General features: G+C 34.9%; 4 protein-coding genes and 1 pseudogene across 5 annotated transcripts in view; 3 read left to right on the plus strand and 2 right to left on the minus strand.

Annotated features, from left to right (window-relative positions):
- The window catches only part of LOC108740863, a 16,909-nt gene extending 15,212 nt beyond the window's left edge, over positions 1-1,697 (minus strand). The window contains exons 1-2 of the mRNA XM_018475361.1: positions 1,508-1,697; positions 477-795 (exon numbers count right to left, since the gene is read on the minus strand). Of these exons, the coding sequence (XP_018330863.1) occupies positions 477-795; positions 1,508-1,636 (448 nt within the window). The 5' untranslated portion in view covers positions 1,637-1,697. The remainder of the gene's footprint in view (positions 1-476; positions 796-1,507) is intronic.
- Positions 1,698-2,644: 947 nt separating this feature from the next.
- LOC108740871 (PP2C-like domain-containing protein CG9801) lies at positions 2,645-8,770 on the plus strand. Of its 2 annotated transcripts, XM_018475368.2 has the most exons (6): positions 2,645-3,214; positions 3,298-3,515; positions 3,609-4,139; positions 4,758-4,985; positions 5,615-6,118; positions 6,184-8,770. In XM_018475368.2, the coding sequence occupies exons 1-6, from the start codon at positions 3,096-3,098 to the stop codon at positions 7,566-7,568; spliced, it is 2,985 nt and encodes a 994-aa protein (XP_018330870.1). In that variant the 5' UTR covers positions 2,645-3,095; the 3' UTR covers positions 7,569-8,770. The 2 variants fall into 2 exon arrangements, with proteins under 2 accessions (XP_018330870.1, XP_018330871.1); XM_018475369.2 differs by lacking the exon at positions 3,609-4,139 and having other exon boundaries at positions 2,648-3,214.
- Positions 8,771-9,627: 857 nt separating this feature from the next.
- Positions 9,628-11,640, minus strand: LOC108740860 (NADH-ubiquinone oxidoreductase 49 kDa subunit). Its single transcript, XM_018475359.1, has 8 exons — positions 11,543-11,640; positions 11,211-11,436; positions 10,959-11,160; positions 10,712-10,899; positions 10,488-10,651; positions 10,315-10,434; positions 10,134-10,263; positions 9,628-10,056 (listed from the first exon to the last, which is right to left on the minus strand). The coding sequence occupies exons 1-8, from the start codon at positions 11,638-11,640 to the stop codon at positions 9,781-9,783; spliced, it is 1,404 nt and encodes a 467-aa protein (XP_018330861.1). The 3' UTR covers positions 9,628-9,780.
- A 126-nt stretch (positions 11,641-11,766) lies between these two features.
- LOC108740861 (DNA-binding protein Ets97D) lies at positions 11,767-14,152 on the plus strand. The gene is made up of 8 exons (XM_018475360.2): positions 11,767-12,099; positions 12,165-12,379; positions 12,441-12,579; positions 12,643-12,787; positions 12,839-13,038; positions 13,103-13,188; positions 13,475-13,631; positions 13,687-14,152. Exons 1-8 carry the CDS (start codon positions 12,003-12,005, stop codon positions 13,947-13,949), a joined length of 1,302 nt encoding a protein of 433 aa, XP_018330862.1. The 5' UTR covers positions 11,767-12,002; the 3' UTR covers positions 13,950-14,152.
- Positions 14,153-15,250: 1,098 nt separating this feature from the next.
- Positions 15,251-16,376, plus strand: LOC108740867 (annotated as a pseudogene).
- The last annotated feature ends 29 nt before the right edge of the window (positions 16,377-16,405 follow it).

Genomic DNA, 16,405 nt, shown 5'->3' on the forward strand with positions numbered 1-16,405 from the left:
GATCAGTTTTTTGCCAGCAAAGACCAAAAATTTTATGAGCGTGGAATTATGCTACTACCAGAAAGATGGCAAAAGGTGTTGGACCAGAACGGTCAATATATAATTTAATAAAGTATTTGTTTATTATAGGAAAACTGTCTTTCATTTCCACAAAAAAAAACGAAATGACTTTTCGAACAACCCTATAGAAACAGGAATTAAGAAGAGTAGGGGAAGACCCAGATTAGATTACCTACTGTTCACAAATAGTTAAGGATGTGGGTGGGATGTCCTACTTTAAGGGAAACTCGCTCAGGGTAAGAGAGGGTGGAAGTATGTGAGTGACGACCTCATGATGTTGATGATGATGATACACATTATTATAAATTGAGCTTCGTTTTCTATTTTTATTAAAACTCTTAGACTAAAATCAAAATGACAAAGCATTACCAAATTTATGATGTGTGAAATGTGTCACGTATATTATACTGTGTTACCTGTTCTTGTTGTGCTATTTAGATCGACGCATCTGTACTGAAGCATGTACCCATCGTAGTCAATCCCAAATATTGAGAATATTATTGAACTGGTGGCATTGGCGTAATCTGTACTTAAAATCGCATCGCGCGTGCCACAAGGCGGTATCCACGTTATTACACCATCAGGCCTACCATTCCAAGTATTAGTAGTTAAATTTTTTACTACCCAAAAGAAATCGACAGTTACGTTTGACGTTAACGTAAGATTGATATACTGGCAGTCGCCCGCAGTGTTGTGTGTAAAGACAGTGTACCATCTCCTTCCGGTAGCCCCATACTATTAAGACAAAATTGCAATGAATTTTTTTATCTGTACATTTATGTCACAAACGGCCCTTAATATAAATGTGATGTAGGCATAGGCTAAGATACCCGTTTCAGCTGATTTCGAAGAACTCTGAAAATTATTCAGTTGGAATCATATTTTGTAGCTAATTTATAACAAATTTATAGCGACAAAATGAATTAAAACTAAATTAAAATGATTAAAATTAATTTGAAACGTCCGATTTCTCGATATCTATAGATAGAATAGGTCGTTCATGAAGTGGATGAAGAACAGTTGCCCTAGTATAGTTCCTTGAGGTACTCCGCACGGGATTTTTTGCGGATTGCTGTTATGATTTACAACTTTTAGGGTTTGCGTTCTATCTGTAAGGTAGCTTTGAATAAGATTTTGTGTTGTTCCTCTAAAGCCCATGTTGTCTATTCGTCTAATGCGAACCTTTCTTTTAATCTTTTTTCAAAAACTTTAGCTGTGCTTGATGTTATTGATATTGATCTGTACTTATTGCTGTCTAATTTATTACCTGCCTTATCAATTGGAGTGATTTGGGCTTGCGTGAATGATGTTTGTATTTATTTTATTTATTTTACAACATATGGTCGTATTAACTAGATGTAACAGTGGTTCATCGTTTATTTAATTTTCTTGTGTTATGATGCCCTATCGCCTCCTGGAAGCTAGTAAATAAAAGGAACTTACTTACCCTCTCGAATTGTAAATTTCGTACCGGTCTTACTCTTCTGTCTGCACACTGACCTGGTGACGTGTATTGTTGTGAATAACAATACGTTATCAATGCAAGAAGGGCGATCGTCAATATTTGTTTAAACATCGTTGCTACTTTTTATGTGTTACTTAGAAAGCAAAATGGTCTTATATTTTTTTCTAGGTGTATTTATGTAGGAAAAAATTTCCAAATAAGTTAAATTCGTGGCCCATATCATATCACAAAAAATTTGTTTTTATCTCGCAATGATAGTAATTTTTCTTAATTATTACTGATAGCTCTATTTTTTGTAGCGTCGTTAAAAATATTTTGAAGTGTTTGTGCGTGGAATCATGCTTATTGGCATCCAGGGTCGGTCGTCTAGTTTACTAGTTTTTGAACTTATCTTTAACAAATAAAGTCTGCGACATCTGACTGCAAACTTCTGTTATTACAGCTTTAAGAAGCATTTCGTTTTCTTTTCAACACCGACGTTTCGACATCGTTTAATGATTACATAATTTCAGTTTAAATATCTAATAGCAGAATCGATAATTAAAATCATTTTCTTAGTATATGTTTATTATAATAAATTCTTATTGAACTATTCCGTAGAAATTTCCAAGTGTACTTGCCATAATCATTAGTTTTTGACTTTATCTTAAATAAACAAACTGCGTGTCATTTAGGTGCATGTTTCTATTGCAATTTTATGAAATCGTATTTTTGTTTTATTATGTTTAGTAGGTGCAAAGCCGATAACAAGAAATAGGCGAGATAGATTGTTAGAAGCAGAAACAGGAGTTAAGAGGAGTAGGGGTAGACATAAATTAGATTATTGTTCACAAAAAATAGTTAAGGAAGTGAGATGTCCAACCAGTCTTTGGACTGACGACCTTATGATGATGATGTTCAGTATTTCAAAATTGTATCTGAATTTTTTTTAGATAGGAGTTTTATTTTCGAAGTAATTTGCGAGTTTTTCAATTTATCCTGAACAAAGTATGCGAATTTTTCCTGAATATTTCGGTTACGATTTTAACTTTGTTTGAATCGACTTGGATTTATTTGGTTTTCGAATAATTTTGCTCCACGGTAGGCAACCCTCATTTCTTTAAGCTTGAGGCCCTCCTACACTAGAAAAATTATCAGTAATCTCGTTAACGATAGGAATAACAATGATGTCACTAATGAATTTTGTGTACAATTGACGGTTTTGACTTTAAAATTTTGTAACATAAAAATGGTAAATAACGTTTTCCATTGTCCGAAAATGAGTGTTCTAGTTTTCCAGGTTTGAGTTGTTTAATTGTGTGATGTAATTAATTAAAATTAGTACAACACTAACAACTTTCGAGTACAGTTAAAATAGATCATAGAATTGATATTGGAAACTTTAATTTATATTGTTATTGTTGGGATTGTGAGAATGATAAAAATGGCTTAAAGCCTCTGACATTATTTGGGCTTTGACAAAGCTTACGGGCAATGTCACACAAAGCTTTTTAAGGTTAGTTTAGTGCAAGAGGAAGTGAAAAAATGTTAACAATTTTTTCCGATATAATTCTCTCTCTTAACGATTAAAATGCCATCACTTCGAAAACGAGTTTCTAGTTATTTTAGACAACTAAGTTTCATTAATGAACCTAAAGAAAGGAAAACAAATTTCGACGAAAATTCCATGGTCAATAAATACCTTCAAGGGTAAGTGTACCACTGTTAGGTGTTTTCATTGTAATTATTACGTTTCGACGTTTAACTGTTGACTTATAAGTAATTATTGATAGTCACATAAAGCTCAAAGATGGTCCACAAATATTGTATGGTAAAAATCCCACTGACTTGCCCAATTTTGATCTGGGCAACTATAACAAAGGGTCTGAGAGTATATTGGGGTGCTATTCAGGGCCGAACGGTGGTCTGACGACCGTCAAAAGGACCGAAAAGCATCTTTCAATGCCCGATGACGACATAGACTTCATTGATACTCAGGAAGAAACAAATAGTAAGTTTCAAATTATTTTTTAATGATATCATCACGATTGTGTATCTATAAGGAAACTAGGGTGGTGGTAACATTTTCTTCGAATGTTTATAGTGGGTAACGAGTCTCAAAAATCGGCAATTTTGATAAATGGGCACACAGTAGTGGACAACACCACTATGGTAATAAAGGTTGCAGGGCAGGAATATTCTGTTATTAATAGATTGATAAGGCACAAAAAAAGCCGTAGCTTAGGTAGCCTGTCGGATTTGAACGTCGAAATTGAAAAGACAAAGATTTGCACAGACCAAAACGAAAAAAACAAAAATAATAACGAATTAAACGACAAAAATTTAAACGGTCGTACCGATAGCGACGATAATTCGTTGAGAAGTAACTGTAATAATTGCAAAGTTAGTAATAATAATAACGATGACGATCTCAAAAATGGAAACGAGAGTGTTAAAGGTAAAGAAAATTCGAAAACTGCAAGCGAAAAAAATACGTTGAAACCCAACAGTGATGGTGCCACTGGCAGACATGGGTACAATAATTTGTCGAAGTCGAAAAGCGATGGCAATCCATTCAGACACCGAAAACAGGGCAAAATAATTAAAATAGCACATAGACCTACCACAGGCCCGGGTAATTACAATAGCAATCAAAATGCCTGACACGCATGAAAATCGTACAGTAATTTTTTTTTACATTTTATGTACTTAACCCTTAGTGTGATGTTATTTTTTTTGTCAGATTTCCCTGCATTTTTGTGCAAAATAATGATCTAACAATAAATGCAACAAACAATGCAAATCTGGAATTCATAGCGGATCATATTTGAAATTAACTCTCATAAATTTATTGGTACCTAACAAAAAAATTTTTTATTATTATTTTGGAGTCAAAAATTTCAAAAGTTGATAAAATAAACCATCGGCTTCTATATTGTATAACACAGATTAGACATAGAACTCCATTTGGCTTCCATATCATGCTTCTTTTTACTCATATATTATGTAGGCATGGGTTCAGTTTTAATTTTGTCTTTGATAAGTGCATTTGCAACAGTGCTAAACGTTTTAATTGTTTCGTATTTTCGTTTTATGTTTTGTTTACATTGCGTGTACATACTTATAATAATATGCTACATAAATAGTATAAATATTTACTTGTAAGTTATGCGTTTGTTTGTTTGTTTGTTCATTTGTTTGTTATACTTCGTGCTCATAGTTTTTGCTTGTGTACATCATCATACAATTTTAGCTGAAATTAATTCCGATACTAGAAACAGTCCAACAATTACAATCGATGATTCGAAATTGCCGAACGAATGGAATAAAAAGTCGGATTTTGTTTACGGATTGTCTGATTCGTTGTATGATAGAAATCAAGTAACAAAAAGTAAAAACGGAGACCCTATAGCTGACTGCTTTGGTATTATTGCGAGACAGGATTCTGCAATACTTGCTGTGGCAGATGGAGTCAACTGGGGTAAGGGCGAAAGCAAAAGAAATCGTTAATAGGCTTTAAACTTCTGGTAGACTGTAGGCGCAAATTACAATCGAGCTTGAAGCTTTTATTACTACTAATAATATTCGAGTAGGTACCTTTTAACAATTCTGATTTGGTATCTTTAATAATTCCAGTTAACCATCCTTAATAATTCTAGCATTTCCTTTGAATACTTTAATTGTAATTTCTTTCGCGAGTACCTTTACTAATTCCAGTTGGTTACCTTTAATAATCCTATTTAGACACCCTTAATAATTCTAGTCGAATACTTTTCACCATTTCCGTTGAATACCTTCAATAATTCCTTATGAATATCTTTTATAATTCCAATTTGAAATCATTAATAATTCCGGTTTGGCATCCTCAATAATTGTATTCGAATATCTTCAAGCATTTCCGTTGAATACTTTGAGTAACTCCTTAAGAATACCTTTAATAATTCCATTTGAATACCTTTAATAATTCCAGTTAGGTATTGAACAAAACTATATATTTGTGTATCTTTAATAATTCTAGTTTTCTACCGTTGACGATTCTGGTTGAGTATTTTTGATAATTCTGTCTAGTTGGGTACCTTGAATAATTCCACTTGGTTTTTTTTTTGTTAGGAGAAAAGGCTTGTATTGCTGCCAAATCGGCTGTTCACGGTTGTCTTCACTATCTCAACAAGACTATTTTTAACGACACAAAGCCCTTTGTAAACCTAACGATAAAAGATGATGATCAGACATCCGAAACAGACTCGGACAAAACGAAAACTGCTGAAACGAGTCACATCTCCAACACAAGGGAGGTGTTTGTATGTCTTCTTAGGGCCTTCAACTGTGCCCACGATCTCATACTAGAAAATCAGGGCATGCTTACGACCCTTACGGTAGCCGTGGTTCTGCCCCTTAAACAAAAAAACGTTAAAAAGTCGGAAGCAAGGGAAATTTCCAAAGGAGAAAATAGAAATGAGAGCTTTAAAAGAAATACCCACAGGACTGGGAGTAATATTGTTAATAACAATAACAAGGAAGAAGTGGAAAATTACGTTTGTTGTGTTTGTAATGTTGGCGACACTTTAGCGTACGTTTACTCTCAAAAATATGGAGTTAGGGAATTGACAAAAGGTAACGGGTTATTTATTTTGTTGGGGAAAACAAAAATAAGTTTTCATTTGTTAATACAATTTTAGGGTCCCATGACATTAATTGCAACAGGGACATGCGCGACGCATTGGGGGCTTTGGGGCCTGTTGACGGTATAAACCCTGAACTTAGCAATCTCACTCTCTCCATAACTACATTACAAAAAGGCGACCTGATATTCGTCGCCAGTGACGGACTGACAGACAACTTTGACCCTATCGTGTGTAAATTTGCTGTCAACACCAAAACATCGGATGCGTCCAAAACTAAAAAGCACGCGGGTAACGACCCTCGTCCTTCAGACCACATTTCCACTCAAAAACCCACAGAAAGGAAAGACGTCCAAAGGACTCATTCAAAATCTCCTCAAAGAAGTTTGTTGCACAAGAAGAAAGAGGGATCCGAACAAACGCAAACGCAGGGCCAATCAGCTCTAAAAAATCACGAAGACGTCCCTGCAGTTAAGACCAAAGCACCGCAAAAACCTCCGCGCAAAAACCGAGAAAAATTATCTCAAGAACGCATTTCCTCTTCCAGACAGAGCGTTTCGTCCGAAAGGAGTTTGACTTCTTCTGTAAGTGAGAGTCAAAAGAGTTACGACGAAAGCCAGAAAAAATCCGAAACCAAGGACGAGTTCGAGAACCCTTTAATAGCCCAGTTTATGAGAGAGAACTCTTTGGAAGAAAAAAGTACCGTGGGAACCACGAAAACCATGCCCATTGTTCAACAACAGCAACCAAAACGAGATTTTTCTAGTCATACACCTTCATCGTCCTCGCAACATAAAAAGATCTCCTCTAGTTCGTCTACTGAAACTGGTGGCGTTAGTATTACTATTAGTAGTAGTAGTAGAAAAGGAACCCAACAGGGTGTAACAGGTTCTACGGGTCTCCAAAAATCACAGACAACCAAAGACGTTCGAAGCGCCGCAGCCGGCAATAAAACCATCGGCTTTTCGTTCTCAAACAGCCGTCCAAAACCGGAAAAATCCACCACTGCAATAGCAGAGAACCCCAAATATCGATTTCTTCGTTCAAAAACGTCAATCGACATGAGGCCAACAACGAAACCCATTTTGAGAAACGACGAAGGCCTCCCGTACGTCTCTCCTGTACAGAGGTACGAACTAACGCTTCTAATGATGGAAGATATTGTTCGAAGGGGTATTTCTGGTCACGATTCGGGATGTGTTACAGCCCGGAAGTTGTGCGAAAATCTGATAAATTTCACCCTGAGTATAACCTCCGGTAAAAGGCATACGCTGGAAGACGTTGATCTTTATTATAATAATGTCAATGGGGTTTTGGTCGAAGTCTCGTCAACCGAGAAAAAGGTAAGGAGGAGGAAGGCTCTCGACAGGGTTCAAAACCTTCCCGGAAAACTAGATCACGTCAGCATAGTGGCCTATAATGTAGGAGCAAGCGGAATTTAAATTTGAAAGAATATTAACTATAATTTAAACAGTTGGACGAATTATTTCGATTTTTCGAAACGAAATATTATGTTTTTTATTAGTGTAGTTTCTGTTTGTTGATAAGGAATTGTTACTTAATTTTCAAATAATTTTGAATTTAATTTTATTTCGAGTCTGCATTTTTTGGCTCAAATTATACAAAGTATAAAATAATATTAGATGAAAAAATAACGCTAATAACTATTTTTATACGCCTATCGAACAAGATACTATACGAGGCCCTTTTTCTATGTACGCACCATCTTTTATTGGGTTCCTTGCCCTACTATACAGTTAAAAAAGATCTTTTTCTAAATTCTCATATTTTTTTCTTAATAATTTTACAAAAGTCTTATACAAAACTTACAACACGTTTTTATAAACACTTTTTACAGTAGGTACCTAGTTATTCCTTCCCTTTTGGGCGTCTGTAGTACTAATAAGTATTCATTTATTTTTATTAGGTACATAATAAGTAAAAACAAAAACCAAAAAATACGTATAAGATTTTTTTTCAGGGTAAAAAGTACTACTATTTTTAAGATGGTATTGCCTAATTATTTCCTTTTCATCGTCTGATATTTAGTATTAAGTAATACCTATAAATAATATATCGCGTAAATAATTCCTTGAGTAAATATTTGCTGTACTCTTTACACGTAGGGATAATTAATTGCAAATTATCATTTGTTGTCATCCGCTCTATAGTGCTGATACAATGATAACTTATCTGAACGAATGAAAAAAGGAAAAATTACTGATTTATTAAAAATAAAAGTCCTAATTCGGTAATCGGTGCCATTAAATAAATAAATAAATAAATGTCAACTACAGGAATTAAGATATGGGGCTGTGAATGGTTGCAATGAATGACAATTGATTATAAGCGTATGTCGCTTTTGTTTTCAGTGCCACAATAGTATAGATTCTACATGGTTTAATTTACGAAATTTTTGATTCTCGATCCCTTAATTAATTTTTTTTTTTCAGTTATTAACTGCCCGAATTAGAGACACGTGTAGATTTATTTTTATTTCTTTCTAGAAGGACTCTTAAGTGCAATAATATTTGCTCTCTTTATTCTGTTTACTTTTTCAAGTATCTAATCAATCAAAAATAGGATGATATCGAAAATTAATTTTGTTGATGAGTCTGCATTAAATTTTATTTCGGTTATAAAACGTTTTATCGAAATTTTGTTATTTATTTTATCGATCGCTTTTTATGTTACAGTTAGTTTTGTATTTTATTTTTGTTAATTGTAGTAGACGAGCCTAATTACAGATCGTAAATAACGGGGATATTTAGAAAGTTATGGTACATATCAGTAGCCAAATTATATACACATACGCTAAAATGTAATAAATAATAACAATAAAAAAAAAACGTTCAGTATTAATCTTCACAATAATATTTCAATATGTTATTCCTACTTCTTCGTTTGGTTTCCTTTAAATTAGACGCTCTGTATATGTTTGTAGGTACTGAGCTTTTAAAAACGCCTATGTTACACGTTACTATTTGTGATATTATTTTTTTTCCTAGTATCCCCTTCACGTTCATGTTCAATTATTCAGAAAATTATTTTTCTATGTGTAACTTTTTATACAAGTAATAAATAAATATTTACATTGAAAAGTCAATTATTCTAGTGAGTTCTGTTTATCCAGTTTGTGTAATTAATAGCAATTTGTTAACTTAGGTAGCAGGTAACAGGTCTTGGCCCTCTATGTTCATTAAAAGAGTGCGGCACGATCGGTCGTACGGTTCGCCTTGTGACTAAAACGCGCGCCATAAGAATATCAAACGAAAGGTTCAGAAAATTCAAAAACTATTTGAATTTTAGTTTATTTTTAAGTGCCTTTTATATTTTTTATTACACTTTTTCTTAACGTTTCGTCGCTATTCCTTCCTTTTATGAACATCTATCATATTAAGATATAAAAGAAAATTGTTTTAAAGTTTTACTATCTTTTTTATTAGATGTAGGTAAAGTACAGAAAAGAAAATACGTTTTATCTATATTATAATTAAGCACTGGAGAAAAAAAATCAATTTATTACCAATAACAATAATTCCATCAAATTAAATCTGTAACTGTTATTAATTAGAGGTACGGGGAAACTCACTTTTACAACGTTTGAATTAACTATTATATGTACATATTGTTCCACCTATCTTTTATAAAAGTTTAACGATCTACTTCACCAAATACAATGTCCAATGTACCTATGATAGCAACAATATCTGCAAGAAAATGATTCTTTCCAATTTTATCTAATGCTGCCAAATGAGCAAATCCGGGGGCCTTAATTTTACATCTGTACGGTTTTGAACTGCCATCAGAAACTAAATAAACACCAAATTCCCCTTTGGGAGCTTCCACAGCCGTATAAGTGGCTCCAGGGGGCACCTGGAAGCCTTGGGTAAATAGTTTAAAGTGGTGGATCAATGCCTCCATAGACGTCTTAAAATAAACAACCAAATTAGTATTTATATTGAGTTATATCGGATAAATAATTAGGTCATGCAGACTTAATTTACCTTCATTTCTGCCCTTGGTGGTGGTGTTAACTTGGCATCGTCGGTTTTTATTTCTCCCGGGGGCATTTTATTGATACATTGTTCGATAATACGTAAAGATTGCCTCATCTCTTCTAGACGACACAAATACCTGTGAGACCAATTATTAAAAAACCGTTTAATTATACGTATTGCACTTTACCTATCATAACAATCTCCTTTAACTCCAATGGGCACATCGAAATCTACTAAATGGTAGGCGTCATAAGGTTGTGATTTACGCAAGTCCCATTTTATACCGGATCCACGCAACATAACGCCACTAAATTTTAATCAAATTAATCGTTTCAAGTAACAAAAATAATTTAGTAGTACCTAAAGCCATAGTTTAAGGCATCTTCTGCTGATACGATCCCTACATCAACAGTTCTTTGCATCCAAAGCCTGTTTGTGGTCAAAACGTCTTCTACTTCGTCCAATCTTTCGTTAAATTTACGACTAAAGTCGTAGATGTCGTCTAAAAGTCCAATGGGCAAATCCTGGAATAGTTACATGTTTTAGTCATTTGTGAAGTGGTTGCAAATATGTTGATTTTATACCAGCGAAACTCCCCCAGGCCTGATATATGCTGCATGCATTCTGGCACCAGATACACGCTCATAAAACTCCATGAGTTTCTCTCTTTCCTCAAACAGCCAGAAGAAAGGTGTAAGCGCACCAATATCTAGAGCATGAGTTGTAATACCCATGATATGATTTAATATTCGTGTTATTTCAGCAAACAGCGCTAAAAATAATCAATTATTACTTTGTGTAAACCTTATAAATTATCTAGTGCTGTATTACTTCTTATGTATTTAGCCCTAAGAGGTATATCAATGCCCAGTAACTTTTCGATAGCTAAACTATAACATTGCTCATTACACATCATGGACACATAATCTAAACGGTCAAAGTAAGGGAGAGCTTGGGTATATGTCTTGTATTCTATAAGTTTTTCAGTTCCTCTGTGCAGCAAACCAATATGGGGGTCACTTCTTTTCACTAGCTACAATTTTCTTTATCAGACAATTAAAAACAAATACTTTTTGTTTTTACCTCTCCATCTAATTCTAAAACCAAGCGTAGTACACCGTGAGCTGCAGGATGCTGGGGCCCAAAGTTCAAAGTTATGTTTTTCACTTGCTTTTCTGTGGGAGCTGCCCTGTTTTCCCAAGGGGGCAAAGCCCATTCAGTAATTGCTTCGTTAGGGTACATAACGGGCCCGTTGAATTGTTTCATAAATTCTGCATCGGGGAACCATTTTCCTGCTGATTTTGATTGACTAAAAAGATTTTTTTGGTTTATAAAAATCAAAATATAACCTCAAATGCGTTACATAATACTTTGGATAGGTTTAATTAGCTTATTTTGGACATAAAATGTATTACCTGGTGTGAATAGTTGCTGCAGAAGCTTTTATTAATAATTTATTTGGTGGTAGGGCTACCGATCTTTTGAGAAATAAATTTAATAAGGCATTTGCCATTTTTAACCCTTTTAAACTGACAGTTGATGTTGACGAGAGTACAAACGAACTACGACAGTTAGAAATATGGCTACTATTTGGAACTACTTTAATTAGTTCTATTTGTTGTTATTGAAATTGTTTTGAGGTTATATTGTTTAGATTGTGCATATTGAAATTGTTTAAAACTAGTACGCGTCTATTATAAATAGTTTATAAGAAAAAGTCGAATTTAAAAGATTGGTCATTAAAATTTCCTTTTCTGTTAATGCTTCTTTCGGTTAGTAATTAGTAGTGGTTGCTATAAAAAGTACTAATAGAGGCTACGATGATTTTTGAATAAAAAGATTACATCTGTAAATAATATTTAAATATCTGTAAAAATGGAAAATGAAGTGGATATTCATTGCATGAACACTAATGGTGTTGATTTACACGAGACAACTATTTCTGGTAATTTAGTTGAAGGTACACAACTAGGTAAAAGTACACTCTTAGCCCCCTTAATTTCGTTTTAATTTTCCTCTGTATTCGCTTTATTTTAGAGATGATTAATCAATTCGACAACGTGGTAGATTTTGAGGATTCCCTCATGCAAGAATTAGACTCTGATTTGATGAGCATTGATACCAGTGATGAGGGTGTTATTATGCAATACATGGATATAAGAGATCCTTTGACAAAATTGAGAAACTTGTTAGAATCAAAATTGAACATTGACCTCTCAGATTATTCGTTTTACTTACAGGGCACTCAGTTTGTGAGTTGCAATTAGTACAAACATCTTACAGTATTGTAGTAACATGTTAACGGATTTTCAGTTAGAAAATGATAGGAATTTAGTAGATCAGTGTGTACAAGGTGAAGGGTTGGTGCAGATTAACTGTCAAATTCAACCAAATCTAAAACAAATAGACATAATTGATGTTTTAAAACCGGCAGATGATTATATCGACTTAGGTATACAGTAGTTGCTTCACTTCATTGTCCCATTTTTATATAGTTTTTTTAATGTTTCTTTAGACGAGGAGGCTTCTAATTCTCCGCCAGTAAAGGCCAAAGAAATTAAAAAAATAGAGAAAAAGCAGAATGTTGTTCAGTGGCAGGTTGACGCACCGTTTAGAAAAGAAATGCAAAAGTTAAAAATTCCTTCAGACCCTGAAGAATGGTAGCATAAATTGTATTTGTTTTTATTGTTAAATTATAAACATTTTTATAGGGACGTAGTTCACGTTCAGCATTGGGTCCAGTGGGCAGTCAGGCAGTTTAACTTGACCAACATTAAACTGTCGGACTGGTCAATCACTGGACGGGATTTGTTTAAAATGACCCACGCAGATTTTAAAACCGTGGTCACAAAAGACCCTGCCGACATTTTCTGGACTCACTTTGAACTTCTTCGTAAAATGAAATTAGTCAGTACGTGTAATTTTTGTAGGGTTTCTGTTTCTCTGAATTTTCTTTTCATTCGAAAAAATTTTAGCTACTATGAGGGTTGAAGCTGAAATGGGCGAAACGTCTGCCGAAAATATTAATAAGAGGCAACCTAAATTAATGAAACAGAGTAAGGTAGGTGAATAAAAGAGTACATGAATATAATAAGGGACATCCCTACCTCAAAAAAAAAAATACTGACGTTACCCTTGTTACCATCTCGTATGTATTTATTAAAATTTGCCTCGTTTTTACCTCCTTATTCCCTTAATCATTCATCTCATTCTGAGAATTTGCAAATGTTTAATATTATCCAGTTTTTACCCCTTCTCATCCTTGTAAAGATAAAAACTGTCAGCTTATTTTTTGCCCCACTTTGCCCTATTGTTGCTACATTTAACGATGGCGTTTCTGATGGTAGATGAGCCGCATAATGCCTTGCTATCCAACGGCAGTCCATTACTTTGATAGCCCCAATGTGGGCAACAGGACGGGTAATAATGGTCAGACGCAACTCTGGCAATTTTTGCTCGAATTACTCACCAGTAGAGAGTACAAAAGCGTCATACACTGGATTGGTAATTAGTTAGTAAATGTTTTTTTTTCTTTTTTTTTTGTCAATTCGTATTTTAGGGGAGGACGGTGAATTTAAATTGAGTAACCCTGAAGTTGTGGCCCAACTTTGGGGCGAAAGAAAAAACAAACCGACCATGAATTATGAGAAATTGTCTAGGGCTCTTAGGTACTACTACGACGGGGACATGATCTCGAAAGTCCATGGTAAAAGGTTCGTTTATAAGTTTGTTTGCGATTTGAAACAGCTGCTGGGGTATAGTGCCGTTGAATTGGCTAAATTGGTCAACTATGGTAACCCCCATCATGAAGATACGTCGTAGACTCGTGGGATACAAAGTATTTAACATATTTGTACCCCGTTTTGAATTTTTGTACTGTGATAAGACTGAAAGATAATTAATAACTAATGTTTAAATAGTCGTAATAGTTTTTTTCAAAGTGTATTTTGAAGTTTTCAAAAAAACGATAACAAATAGTTGTTTAGATGTAATTTACTATAAATAAATACGTCTCTTTTTCTGAATACCGTCTTCAATGTAAATAAAATCCGTCACTCAGAATTTCAGCTTTTTGGACCCCTCCCTCCTTCGTCACGCTTTTAGCGACCCCCCTAACAAATATTACGTCACAAAAGCTGCCCCCCCTATAAATAATTCATCATCATCATAAGGTCGTCAGTCCTAAGACTTAGTTGGACACCTCCACTCTTTCCTAACCTGAGTTAAACTTCGCATTTCCCTAAAACTAGAACAGCCCACATCCTTAACTATTTACGAACAGTAATCTAATCTAGGTCTACCTCTACCCCTCCTAACCCCTGTTTCTGCCTCTAATATGTCTCTGACTAGACTTTCATGCCGGAAAAGGTGTCCTACCAACCTATCTCGCCTATTTTTTATTGACTTCCTCTGTTTTCCTATTCTTTTTAATACCTCTTCATTTCTAACCTTTTCTACCCGCCCACCGTCTATGTTTCGCACCCGTACAATGCCGTGCTGCTCCACACATACACCTTTAACAACCTTTTTCGAAAATATAAATGATTACTTATAATTAAAAATAGCAATGATGACATGCTAACGTTACATTTTCTTAGACCACCTCCCCCCTTGTCGTCCCTCATCAAGCTAAACATAACCCCTCCCTCTGCCTTATTTGAGAACGTATTTTATGAACGATCCCTAGATACATGTATCCTTTTCAATTAAGGATTATTCATTTTGCAAGGGTAGTAACGGTAAACAAGTAATTATGTATTATAAAAATTACTTGTAAACAAAAAGGGGTAGAAATACGTTCTGGTGGTGTGACAAGAGTGTAAGTGAACGGGAGGGCAAATGTAAGTGCAATTTTTTTTTCGACATTATAAGTAAGGGAGACTAATAAGGGTAAAGGTAATAATATTTAACGATGAGGTAGAAGTAGAAACACCCATCGTTTTTTGCGCATACGTATCGCGCCTAGATGTCATGGTTCATCCATGCACATGAAAACTTTCATTACATGATATTAAAACGCAAAATGACCACAATTTTTATTGGAGATAAACCAAACGCCTTGGGAATAAAATTCAGTGTGTTACGACCTCTTTTCCCTACGTGTGTGTTGACGATTCCAAAATTTGAATAGCATGTCATATTTTACATGTCAAAATTTCAGTAACCTTTCTCACTGTGCTTGTCTCATTCACTTATTTTATCATTTCCCATAAGAAGTATGAGTGTTTTTAGTGCAAACGAAGTATGCTGTTTATTTTGTTGTCCCCCGTGGCCCAGTAAGATAGTGGCCAAGTTGGCGTTCGTGCCGCCCCGTCCTACGTACAACTTCCAAACTTCTTCTTCCGACTCCTATTACATGGTTCCAAACGACGACTCGGACTACAATATTTTTTGCGACGTGGACGAACAAATGATCGACTGTTTTTACACCAGAACCAAGCGACATAATTTAATAGCTTGCATGTACATAAGATGCGTTTCGAAACCCAAGTATATCATTCTGTACTCCCACGGGAACGCTGTGGATTTAGGACAGATGTGTAACTTCTACGTGGGACTAGGTACCAGAGTAAACTGTAACATATTCAGTTACGATTACTCCGGATATGGGATGAGCACTGGCAAACCGTCGGAGAAGAACTTATACGCTGATATTGAAGCTGCTCTACACGCATTAAAACTTCGATACGGTATAAGACCAGAGAATGTTATATTGTATGGTCAAAGTATTGGTACCGCTCCCACCGTAGATCTGGCTTCGAAATACGAAGTTGGGGGGGTTGTGTTGCACTCGCCCCTCATGTCAGGGGTGCGGGTTGCGTTCCCGAATACTAGGAGAACTTGGTTCTTTGACGCATTTACCAACATCGAAAAGATTAGTAAAGTTTCATCTCCAGTTTTGATTATTCATGGTACCGATGATGAGATTATTGACTTTAATCACGGTCTGCTGCTTTATGAGAAATGCAAGAAGGCCGTGGAACCCCTTTGGGTGGAAGGGGCGGGCCATAACGATATTGAACAACACAACGTCTATTTGGAAAGGTTAAAAAAGTTTTTGCAAAAAGATTTGGCTCACGCCAATCATGTCAATCGGACTAGCAAATAGAAAATGAAATACGTATTTCATTGGTTGTTTCGTGGCGCTTTACCTCCTGATGTCCTTTTGGTGAAACGATATAACCGAATTTCAATAAATAAAAACAAATGAGCTTGTTTATTTTTAAATACTTTTATTGTAAAAAAGGACGATTTTTAAATGTTAATTTTAAAAATCG

Source organism: Agrilus planipennis, unplaced genomic scaffold (genome assembly GCF_000699045.2).
Source record: "Agrilus planipennis isolate EAB-ADULT unplaced genomic scaffold, Apla_2.0 scaffold282, whole genome shotgun sequence".
Taxonomy (NCBI): domain Eukaryota; kingdom Metazoa; phylum Arthropoda; class Insecta; order Coleoptera; family Buprestidae; genus Agrilus; species Agrilus planipennis.

What these genes read in the sequence shown, in the direction of transcription:
- LOC108740860 (XM_018475359.1), bottom strand. Translation starts at nt 11,640, where the DNA reads ATGGCAAATGCCTTATTAAATTTATTTCTCAAAAGATCGGTAGCCCTA. An exon ending in GCAGCAACTATTCACACCAG is followed by an intron (nt 11,437 to 11,542) that starts GTAATACATTTT and finishes AAATCTTTTTAG; the next exon opens with TCAATCAAAATCAGCAGGAA. An exon ending in AAAGGAGATTGTTATGATAG is followed by an intron (nt 10,264 to 10,314) that starts GTAAAGTGCAAT and finishes TTGGTCTCACAG; the next exon opens with GTATTTGTGTCGTCTAGAAG.
- LOC108740861 (XM_018475360.2), top strand. Translation starts at nt 12,003, where the DNA reads ATGGAAAATGAAGTGGATATTCATTGCATGAACACTAATGGTGTTGAT. An exon ending in AGATGATTATATCGACTTAG is followed by an intron (nt 12,580 to 12,642) that starts GTATACAGTAGT and finishes ATGTTTCTTTAG; the next exon opens with ACGAGGAGGCTTCTAATTCT. An exon ending in TCGTAAAATGAAATTAGTCA is followed by an intron (nt 13,039 to 13,102) that starts GTACGTGTAATT and finishes AAAAAATTTTAG; the next exon opens with CTACTATGAGGGTTGAAGCT.
- LOC108740871 (XM_018475368.2), top strand. Translation starts at nt 3,096, where the DNA reads ATGCCATCACTTCGAAAACGAGTTTCTAGTTATTTTAGACAACTAAGT. An exon ending in GTCAATAAATACCTTCAAGG is followed by an intron (nt 3,215 to 3,297) that starts GTAAGTGTACCA and finishes AATTATTGATAG; the next exon opens with TCACATAAAGCTCAAAGATG. An exon ending in AGTTAGGGAATTGACAAAAG is followed by an intron (nt 6,119 to 6,183) that starts GTAACGGGTTAT and finishes ATACAATTTTAG; the next exon opens with GGTCCCATGACATTAATTGC.